This window comes from Leptonychotes weddellii, chromosome 3, assembly GCF_054177405.1.
Source record: "Leptonychotes weddellii isolate Sample4059 chromosome 3, ASM5417740v2, whole genome shotgun sequence".
Lineage (NCBI taxonomy): Eukaryota > Metazoa > Chordata > Mammalia > Carnivora > Phocidae > Leptonychotes > Leptonychotes weddellii.
The window spans coordinates 166561090-166572607 of record NC_138371.1 but is presented as its reverse complement, the minus strand read 5'-3'; the positions used below and the strand labels follow the sequence as shown (position 1 = coordinate 166572607).

General features: G+C 45.8%; 1 protein-coding gene and 1 non-coding gene across 2 annotated transcripts in view; both read left to right on the top strand.

The window, feature by feature from the left end:
* Positions 1–1917: 1917 nt before the first annotated feature.
* TMTC4 (transmembrane O-mannosyltransferase targeting cadherins 4) overlaps positions 1918–11518 on the top strand; it is a 53777-nt gene continuing 44176 nt past the window's right edge. Inside the window, exons 1-3 of the mRNA XM_081815174.1 lie at positions 1918–2112; positions 3223–3439; positions 9299–9386. Of these exons, the coding sequence (XP_081671300.1) occupies positions 1973–2112; positions 3223–3439; positions 9299–9386 (445 nt within the window). The 5' untranslated portion in view covers positions 1918–1972. The remainder of the gene's footprint in view (positions 2113–3222; positions 3440–9298; positions 9387–11518) is intronic.
* On the top strand, positions 2320–2426 carry LOC115938454 (U6 spliceosomal RNA). Its single transcript, XR_004073558.1, has one exon. It is a non-coding gene; the product is annotated as a U6 spliceosomal RNA (small nuclear RNA).

The following is an 11518-nucleotide window of genomic DNA, read 5'->3' as shown; positions in this document are numbered from 1 at the left end:
ACCCATCCTCAAGCCTTGCCCTTTGAGTCAGTAAGGACTGAAGTCGTGATACTTCCTGAGCTCCCCCCAGGTGCTGTAGACCCTGGTTGCTCTTCTGGGCTGGCCATATTGGATATATTTCTGCTTGAGGCTTTACCCATCTTGGTTGTTAGAAGCTGCCGAGACTGTCCAGGTTGGATGCAGACTCCACCTGTTGGAGGCAGGAGCTAGTCACACAAAGAGGACAGGATCTGGAGGCAGCTGGGCAGCCTCAGCAAGGTGTCTAGTGGTGTGATCTGTGGGTGTGCTTCTGGCTATGGCGCCCCAAACTGGGAGCCCACCTGGGAGTCCGTGAGCCTTGCCATCGTCTTTAAAGCAGTCCTTTTTTGTTTATATCAGAGTTGATTCTGGTTCCTGCTACGAAGAGTCTTGACTGATACACTGTGTGGTGCATAGCATGTCATAATTGCTAGTCTCTAAAATGTCCCTGTTTCGTTACGCTTTAAAGAGAAAATCAACATTCACTTTCGTTGCTTACTCTGTGGTGCCTTGTCTGCCTCTTCTTGTTAGACACAGTTTAAGCAATTTAGTCTTACATTTTTTTAAGATTTTATTTATTTATTATTTATTTATTTGAGAGAAAGGGAGAGAGCATGAGTGGGGGGAGGAGCAGAGGGAGAGGAACAAGCAGACTCCACTCTGAGCACAGAGCCCAACACGGGGCTCAATCTCACGACCTGGCGATCATGACCTGAGCCAAAATCAAGAGTCAGACACTTAGCTGACTAGCCACCCAGGCACCCCTAATTTTACATTTAAATGTTTTTTAAAAAGATGCATTTTTAAGCATCTGTAGTATAGGACCAAATTAAATTACCTTAATAGTAAGATAGGTATCATTTTTTAATATTTAATGATTTTTATCTTTAAAAATTCCATGGGGGGGCACATGGGTGGTTCAGTTAGCTGGGCATCTGCCTTCAACTCGGGTCATGATCTCAGGGTCCTGGGATTGAGCCCCACATCAGGCTCCCTGCTCAGTGGAGAGCCTGCTTCTCTCTCTCCCTCTGCTTCTCCTCCTGCTTGTGTGCTTGCTCTCTGTCTCTCAAAGAAATAAAATCTTAACAAAAAAAATAAATATAAATTTAAAAAAGAAAAATTATGTGGAAGTTGTTTTTTCTTTAACATTTCTGTTTAGCTCATGATCAAAAATAAACAATATATGTTTGTTCACTCATGTTTTAACTGGGATATTTTAGGGAAATTATCTTATGAATATGAAAGAGCTATGTGATCCATTAGTTCATTCAACGTAGATTAAGTACCTTCTGTATACTCCCCACCTACACGATGTGGCCCGGGCCTCCTTGACCCTCAGTCCCGTGGGGCAGACAGGTGGGAGTTAGAGATTATAAACCGCCGGTGTGCCGGGCACTGTAAGGACAGGTGCGAGATGCCGGGAGACCCACGGGAAGGGAATTACATCAGCTAAGGAAGGTCACAGCTGGCTGGCTGAGATGTGAGTGGCGGGAGGAACTGGGCTGTGAAGAGCTGAGGGGTAACCGGTGGACACCTATGCGTGCCAAGCCTTTGGGATGGGTGGCAGCAGGTGCTGAGTGGGGTTAGGACAAAGGTCAGAGTCTGAGGGAGATGAACAGGCAGAGCTCTGCAGGAGCCCGAGCACCCTGGGCTGGGGCACCCACATTAGGACGTAGGTTCTGTCCTGGGGGAGGAGGGCAGCTATCGTAGTGTTTTAAGCAGGGTAGGACGGGTGACCCAATTTGCGTTTTGGAGAGATCAGCCTGGAGAACATGTCACAGGGTGCGGTGGATCCGCTGGGAGGCCTGGCGGTATCCTAGGGGGAGAGATGATGATGGTTTGGGCCAGGACTGGTGGGAGGGACGGAGCAGAGGGGAATGCGCAGCTCCAAGGAAGAGCTTGCCGTGGGCGCTGAGATGCGGGTGGGGGAGGGGGAGGGACTCCTTTGTTCAGAATGCCTTCTGCTGCGTTCCTGCAGGACCTCCGAGCAGAGACGCCCCTCGGGGACCTGTGGCATCATGACTTCTGGGGCAGTAGGCTGAGCAGCAATACCAGCCACAAGTCCTACCGCCCTCTGACCGTCCTCACTTTCAGGTAGGTGATGGCGCAAGCTGTGTGGATGCTGTACCAAGTTCAATGCGATAAGCCTCCCGGTGGGGGGGGGGGAAAGTCGAGCCAGGGGATCCTGGGGGAAAATATGGTCTCACTCATATGGGTCTCCAAGAAGCACGTGCTAATCCTAGCTGTTAGGAATAGGTCACAGGAAGATGGAGAGAATGTGCATGAGGAAACCTGACTCCAGGACTGGCTTTGCCGGTTCGGATCCTGAAAGTGGAAGGATACAGAGAAGATGAGCATTGGTCCCTGTGCAGGATGACGTGCACATTAGTGAAACGTTCCATCTTTTGCACATTTCTTGGAGGTTGGGCCTTTGCTGGTTAACACTGGAGAAAAAGTGTGAGTCAAGGCAGCTTGCGGCATCTAATGAAATTGTGGGTTTTTTTCCGCTATGAAAATAATAAGGTAAAAATCTTCCTACTGTTACCAAGTCAATGTGCAGAAACAAAATTAAGCTAAAAACACTCTCAGCCTCCCCCTCCCCCCCATTTGCGTTAGGTAGATTTATTCACCTCACCAAAATTCCCACTCGTAGCTGTTTCTCAGGTGCACTAAACACATGTGTACAGATCTCTCCGAAGCAGAGAAATGATGAATTAGAACGGCTGGGGAGTGAGCGGCAGTCAGGAATAAGAATCCCTGACCATGAGAATGTGTTTTGTTGGGATGGAAGGCTGATGGACGAACTATCAAGGAGTGCTTTTGTTTTTTGGATAAGCAAGTTACGGGACTATCTTAAACCCAGGTCCCTATGGGGAGCCAGGAGGAATGTGTGCTATATTATATTACCTTGGCCTTTTTAGCGCTTAAAAATCTGTCCAGTTTTCCTTTTGCTTTTCCTCTCCACATTATCTCCCACTCCTCTGAGATGCTCTTCTCCTCCATTTTTCCCCCTGCAGTTAATTATATGCTCTCACCCTTTCTTCAACCTTCCTCGCTTGATAGGCATTATTTATCTTGCTGTCACTTTCGGCAAACCTCCTCTTCTGCCCGGAATACTATTACTCACCAGCGTTTTCCTTCAGATGGTTTGCATTTCCTATTGCACGCTTCTGCGCATCTGGTATGAACCCCCTTCACTTACAGGATTAACTACTATTTGTGTGGAGGCTTCCACCCCATGAGTTTCCACGTGATCAACATCCTCCTGCACGGTGGCATCTCTGTCCTCATGGTGGATGTCTTCTCCGTGCTGTTGGGCGGCCTGCAGTACACGAGTAGAGGCCGGAGGTTGAACCTGGCCCCCAGATCGTCCCTGCTGGCCGCTCTGCTATTCGCCACGCATCCGGTGCACACGGAGTGTGTAAGTAGTGTCCGTCCGTCCGTCCGTGGCGTCTGTCCTTGCGTGAGGACAAGGAGCCTGTCATATGTTGGCTCGTTCCCTAAAACAGGCTTCCCTCGAATAGTCTTATCACAGTAGAAAGGATACGGGTGCCACACCCTGCCAGACACTTGAAACAATTATTTGCGGATCCAACAGGTCTCTCATGAAAAATGCCGAGTCCCCGGGGGGGGGGGGGTGAAGACTTTGTCGTCACCGTATGATATGATCTCTGGTGATACTTTCTGTTTCCCTTATATGACCACACTGGAAAGGGCAAATGGTGAATTTTGCCTGATTTGGGGGCCTAAAGGCCAGAAGCGAGGAACTTGTCTTCTGCAAAGGGTCGGACGTAATTTTCCTACGTTCGCTGAGAGCTGTCTAAGGGTAGAACTTAAAATCTCACACTGAGGAGAGGCCGGCACACTTTGACTTGCCCTGGGAAGGTGTGGTTCCCACTCCGTGCTGGGGATTGGTCAGGAACTCTCCCACCTTCCTTCTCTTCTTTGCCACCTGCATTCTTCTCCTCCCCTTGGAAGACTCGTCCCAGGTGGCCCAGGTGATGGGGCAGAGGGTCCTAACCTGACTGTCCTGTGGGCCATGCCTTTATTCTCTTGAGCTGCTGCTGAATATATTTGGTACACACTGTGTTGGGATTTAACTAGGTGTGTGGGGATTTCAAGAACCACCCAATCCCCACTACCATGGAACCCTTTGAAAATGAAAGTCGCATGTTTGCTGAGGTGGAAGATTTGATTTTAACCATTCATTCTGTGAGCATGAAGTACCTAGTATAAAATACTACATGGTCCTTATTACTTCTCCACAACGGATTTCTGCATTTCATGTGTATTTAAATCCCCACGTTTAACCAAATGTATTGAGCATCTTGAAGTGAGTTTCAAAATATTGAACAGAATTTCTCCCTTTAGCGTCTGCTTTTGTTAAACTCCGTTCTTTGGTATGAAGGAGATTGTAGAGCTGTTACCACAACCTTCTCCTAGTATTTTATCACTTTAAAGCCTTTTAAAAAAAAAATTCTCATAATGTTTTACTTTAGCAAATTCGGAGGACTGACAATCTGGAAACTGTTGTAAGAGATTTGTCATAGACTATTTATATGTAACTGTGAGCAAATTAGAATTTGCTTCCATCTGAGCCCTCCTATAGCTTAAGTATTTGTTGGGACCCAGAAATAGTGTACGCGTTGATCAGAAATAGGGAATTTCTGGCAAAAGTACAGATTTACAGTTTGGGTCCTCATCTAATTTAGTGGGATCTTAAAGCAAAATGAAATATTTGAATTAGTAATCAAAGGAATTCTTCTAAAATTCTGATTTTAAACGTTGAGAAGTTAGTTTACAGAAAAGTTTGAAATGCCAGCAAGTACAAGTGGATGCACACACACAGGCATACACCCATGCCCCAGTAAATGCAATCTGGGAAAATGTTAACCTGAAAATTCTACACTCGAGGTATTTAAAAAGAAGCCAAGGAAGATCTGGCTGTAGGAGAGAAGGGAATATTTGAGAAAAATCTCTTCATCTCCCCCACCCCTCCATTCCATCAAAGTCATTAAAACTCAGATTGCAAGAAAAAATTTTGAGTCATTAAAATTAGCATATTTTTTTTGAGATTTTATTTATTCATTTGAGAGAGAGAGAGTGCATGAGCAGGTGAAGAGGGAGAAGCAGACTCTCCACTGAGTGGGGAGCCCAACACGGGGCTCGATCCTAGGACCCTGAGATCATAACCTGAGCCGAAGGCAGATGCTTAGCTGATCAAGCCACCCAAGTACCCCCAAATTAGCATTCTTAAATAATTTGTATGTTCATCCTTCATTGTTCTGGCAAATAGGGAGTATTCAGTTTCCTCCTATCTACACCCGCCCTGTTATCCCCCATTCTACATTTAACCCAGCTTTAAAAATAAACAGAAAGCAGGACCCAAGGAGCTAGGTGGAAGGAGAGCCCTTTGAAGCCCCCAGCCCAGTGCTGGGGAAGTAGCCCTGGGCTGTGGACTCTGGACCAGGGCCCTGCATGACGGCCCTTGGCACAGTGCCCCCAAACTGAACAGTGATCTAGAATGAGGACTGGGGGTTGGGTGGTTATTGTGCTTCTCTTTACATTTATTAAGGGAAAGCAGTGGCAGTGTGGGCCCCTGCAGGTTTTAGTAATATAAATTTCTTTGTATTAAATTCATGTGTTTTGCGTCTTTACACCTTCTTGATGTTAGCATTGAGAATGTTTTTGTCCATTGCAAATAAGAACCTGAATTTCCCAGTCTTCTAGGGTGACCAGCCACCCACTTTGCCCATTATTAAGGAGGTTCTGGGACATGGGACTTTCCACTTTAAGACTGGGACAGTCCCAGGCAAACCATGGTACATTGTTCAGTCTTCCCCCCTCCCGGTCCCCAGTGGGTAATGAAATAATTATAATTAGTGTTTTTACTTTTCAACTGATATGGATGTCTCTCATTTTCAAGTATACCACCCAAACCACTCTGGGATATTTGTAGGCATATAAGGCCAGGCATTAGGGGAGGGAGGAGAGCTAAAGGAGAGGGTTGCCTAGCCCCTTGTCTGTGGCCACCAGGATGGAGACCCCAAGGACACCAGTGCCACCATAGGTTTTCCTTTTCCTCAGAGTATTGGTAAGGATTTCAAGTTGCCTGGATTTAGTATCAAAGAGGGAAACTCAGGCCTCCTTAGGAGTTCTGTCTGTGCACAAACCCAGAGTTTAATACTGAAGGTATTAGGTAGGGAAGATTCCCCCTTTCCCTTCCTCTAATTCCTTTTTAACAACCCCTATGCAATTTGTTCCTAGTGGGGAAACAACACTACCTGCTCTATAGATTTGAGGGAATTTTCTCTAGAAAACCCCAATATGAGTGTTAACGGTTACCTCTGTAGGGGTGGAAACATTTTCCCTTCTTCCCTCCTAGGTTCTTTGGCTGGCCTCATAATTAAATCGACATAAGATAGGTTAATGGGAGAAAAATTTAATTTCTGGAGCCCCATAAAATGTACCGGAGCCCCATAAAAATATGAGATTCAAAGAAGTGTCCGAAGCAGGAAGGATTTCTAAATTTGTGAAGAAATGGCAGGACAAAGGGGTTTGCGCTTGGGGTAGTGAATTAATGAAGTAACAAGGGTTGTTTATGCATCCTTCTCGGGCCCTAAACTCCCTACTTCTGGGGATGAGGATGCCTTCTAGCCTGCTAATAGAGGGAGGGTGCTTTTCATAGGAGAGATTTATTTCCTGCTTTCAGGGGGACAAAGGACGGTCAGATCGTCCTTCTGAGAAACTGGCTATTTCTCAAGTACCTTTAATTCAAAATAATCAATATGCCAAAGCGGCATATCTGAGGATGGCAGAGTCTGCTCCCTTTCATTTGTAAGAAAAAGAGAATAGCCTACAAAGGCTGTTATAAAGACCTTTGCCTAGAAATACATACTATGCAAATATCAGAAAAGAAAAATAAAATCTCTCTATAGTCTTGCCCATTCCCCAAACAAGTGGACTCAGTGCTTCCTTGGATAGCCCTTAAAAATGTTTTCTCTGTGAAGTCTGTCTTTAATCACGATGTCAAAAATTCTTTGTAAGGACTAAATCTCTTTTTACTTTAAAACGCCTGCCATACTTTTTAAAATCTGTTTTTCTTTATGTCATGTACAATTGCTTAAGCACTTGGGAGTATTTTCACCAACTAGCCAAAGAATGTTTGTTTAAAAATAAGCTTATCATGGGGGCACCTGGGTGACTCAAGTCAGTTGAGTGTTTGACACCTGGTTTCGGCTCAGGTCGTGATCTCAGGGCCGTGAGATCAAGCCCCACGTTGGGCTCTGTGCTCAGTGTGGAGTCTGCTTGAGATTCTCTCTCCCTCTCCCTCTGATCTTCACCCCCACCCACACACACACACATGCATGCACATGCATGCTCTATCTCTCTCTAAAATAAATAAATATACATTAAAAAAAATAAGTTTATCATGTTTAACCTTCATTTTAGTGCAGGTCTTTAAATGTACCTTAGCTATCTAGGTAACAGGTGGTTAAGGCTGGTTGTTTTGGCCTCATCCCTGGTATTTATCCAAACACTTCCCTCCCCTCACTCATTTCAGTAAACCTTGTTTTCTGACCCGTCACCACCCCACCCCCTGCTTCTCCTGAGCCCCTTGCTTTAGGGACCCCTTTGGATAAGCTTCTCTGCATGGGTTTGGATTACTTTATGTTCTGTGAGGCTTTGGGATTCAGGGCCATCCTCGGGCGCTGTAGATAGGTGCAGATGGAAGATGCCCCTCCCTTCCCTCTCGGTGTCCTGGCTTTGTCACTCACCACAGTGCCCTCACCACAACACCTGCCTCTCACCCTGAGCTCCGGTGCCTTTGTCCATTCCTTTCTGCCCCCGCTGCTTACAGAAGCACGCGTCAGGATTCTTGTGGGGAACTAACAGTGAGCCCACACCTACTGCGTGCCAGGCGCACCTGCTGCGTGCCAGGCACTGTTCAGTTTACCTGCAGCCCCGATTTTCCCGGGTCCCTGACTGAGTGAGGTGTAGGCTGGAGTATTCAAGAACTCTCATTACGTGGTCCCTGCACTCATGAAGTCATTGTACTGCTTAACCCTCTGGCATATTGGCATGCTTGTTCCAGATCCGTTGAACCTTTGTTTGTCCTTAGCTTCCTTCTTGGGAGGGTTTTCCCTGTGGGTTGGATTCATCAGCTCCTTCAGTCTTAACAATCGTGTGACACCTTGCATTGCCATGCGCACTGCTGTCAGAAATTAACGATCAAAATGGATAATCACCTCCAGCATTTTATATCTAGCCAGGGTAGTGGGAAATTATTGCTCAAAGGCATTCTTTTTAGCCATTGCTTGTCCACATAGTTGGGAATCAAATGTAAACATAGTAATTTCACGTCAATTGTTTATTCTCTTACCTCCATTTATAGCTTAGTCTTTATTCTGTCCCACATTTCATAGTCCCCGTCCTTTAAGAAAAGATAAACTTACCAGCTATTGGAGTAATACCTAGAGAATCCCAGTAAAGCTTTGGTATGTGTCACCTCCAAGTGCTGGTTAGCCAAATGTGCTACGTAAGCCAGACCCACACTCCCGAGTGGAGTTTTCTGTCTTTCTCTGCCAGGAGATGTGTGGAGAACGGTTATTGGGTGTGATGTGAGACACAAATTTTACATTGCTTTGTTATCACTAAGGTAAAGAAGGAGAGGGCAGTCATGGCGGAAAGAAATGGTAGACATTTTTTTCTGTCTTCGTCTTCCTTCTCAATCACGTTCGAAGCATTCTGCTTTCCAGGTTAACCCCCCCGAACCGGTTTTGGTCTTGAAGGGAGGAGCAGTGGCAGAGGTACCTTTGCATGATTGTTCCTCTACCTTTTTCTGTTTGCCTGATGACGTTTCACACTTACTTCCCACCTCTCCTCCATGTCTCCAATCAGATTTTGTTTACTAAATATTCTACCCTTTGAGCTGATAACATTTTCTGTTGAAAATCCACTTGAGGGCTATCAGCAGCATGGGTGTCTGGGCTGTAGGGTGCAGGGTGCTGTGATGGGGCTCCTGCTCCCAGAACAGCCAGCGGTACGATCCTGCCCATCCCGATCTCTCGGAAGCAACTAGCTCAAGTCTTAGTCCAAAGAGGGAAAAGAAAACCCTATCGTAAGATAAGACCACAGGACTGTTGCACAGTCATTTTAATAGATGACAGAATCTAGTAAGGTTTTTGCCTTTCATTTCTAAGAAATTTTTTATGTTTCCTAAGTTTAGGATTTTTTAAACTTTTTTTTTATGTAAATCTTTTTTTCTTCTTCTTTCAAGGTTGCTGGTGTTGTTGGCCGCGCAGACCTCCTTGGGGCCCTGTTCTTTCTGTTATCTTTCCTTGGCTACTGTAAAGCATTTAGAGAAAGTAAGCATGATGTTTGCCTTCTTAATTTTGAGATGGGAAATTATCGGTTTATATAATTTTATCATTTTGAGAGAATGTGGGCCAAAAGGTCTCTCTTCAGCTACATGTTTACTCCGTTGCGTTTTTAATAATACAAAGTTCATACATTAGCATTCACACGGGAGCCTTCTAGGGTGGTGAAACCAAGAGTTTCTGCTGTTCCCTAAAGCAGCTGTGATTGATTTTTGTCATTTTATTTGCAGTAAAATTGCAGGGGAAGAACACTTTTGTTTATTCTTTATTAAAACCTCTCTGGGAGAAAAATAGAAAAAGTCTAAAATGAATGAATAGCTGTGGATATGGACCTGGATTATGAAATTCTTGGTTTTGTCATTGGTATTAATACGTACAAAGAAAGTCCTTGTTGCTGGAGTTGAAATGGCTCATTGAGTGTGTGTGTTGGGGTGGGGGGGAGCGTGGAGGAATGGCTTGGGGCGGCACAGCAGGTGCATTGACCGAGATGCTGCAGAATCCCTGTCTGACTCTGCTCAGTGTATGGATTCCAGTCATCCCCAAGTCAAGTCGGACCTTCCCAATTGCTTTATCGTAGACACTGGATGTGATGAATTCAGCTTATGTACCTGTCATGCCTACAAGCTCCAGCAAAAGTTCTACACTCAGTTTCTGTTACCTGGAGAAGTCAGAAGTGTATGGATTGTAGAACGCTCCTTGTATCTCACAGTTAATGGTTTCTGTTTGGGGGAAGGGGACAAGAGGGAAGGTGAGTGGGATGATTTCCTCTGGAATGTTGGAGTGGAGCCTTTTAAGCAGGAGCGCACGTGGACCTTGGCCTGCTTGAGGCTTTTCCACAGAGTTTCTCAAAGCTCAGGTGTGGTCCAGGCTGCCAGGCCTTTCGTATTAGTGTCATATACTAATACTTGTACTTTGGTTTCTCCCGTGAATTTATCTCTTATTGATAATGAAGAGCAGAGCCCTCATTCAGAATTTTGTGCGCTGGGGCTGGTGAAATGGAAATGTCAGGGTTACTAAATGAAGGGACCCAGGAGCCAAATCCAGCCTGCTATCCCTTCTCATGTGGCCCGCAAGCTAAGAATGAGTTGTTTTTTCCAAGTACGCATTGAGCTATCTAATTTATCTAAACTATCTAATTTAACGGTCACTGCGGCAAATTTTAACAGTGATTTTTACATATTTTTTTTACCACTGCAAAAATGGTGCAGTTTCTTTTTTTCCATAATTAAACTTCCACAACACCTCGCAACCACAAGTATTCAAAAGAATTTTTGTTTAAAAATCACATTTTATAGATCTTAAACTCGTCTTCAGCATTTAGCTCAAAGGTCTCACTATCCTCAAAAAATCGTTCTCCTGCTAAACTCATCAGCCGAAAGTTTCTATCCCGATAGTGAAAAGACGGTCTTTGCTGGCCCATGGTAATTCATTTCTCATTTGGCTGAACGCAGCCAGCGGAAGGCTCAGACTGGTGGGGGAGGGAGGAGGGACGCGAGGACTAATTTTCCCCAGCACGAGAAGGCACCTGAAGCTTGATGGGAGAGCGGACCTGGAGAGGCTTGAGGGAAGGGTCCAGGCTCTGTATCCGGTCAGAGTCCGTGCTGGAAGAAGAGGAGGAGGAATGCTTGTCGTGCTTGTGGTGCTGGTGCATCTTTTTATGAGCTTTCTTCATTTTCTTCCCCATTTTCTTGTCCATCACCATTCCTGGTCCTACGAGGCCATGTGCCGAGGGACTCACAGGGAGCATGTCCGGAGTAGGTGCTGCGTGAGGACCACGGGGTTGGCATCCTGGATACCCTCATTGTGGCACCAGAGGAGGGGGCCCTGCCTGGGTCAGGGGAGCTGGATTCCCCTGGGGAGCCACTGGGAGAGTTGAAAGAAGCCTGGAGGACAGGCGGGATTGGCAGGCGGTGGATGGGCAGGATGGGGGCCTCCGGGCATCGGGCCCTGGCTGCCCGGCACGGGGACGCCACACGTAACAGTGTTCCGGCTGCCTGCACTTGACTCGTCCTCAGCTCTCTGCTTTTTACACTTTTAAATGGTTGGGAAATAAAAAACGATAATAACCTTTTGTGAATATAAAAAGTGACATGAAATTCAGATTCCAGTGTCCATAGATA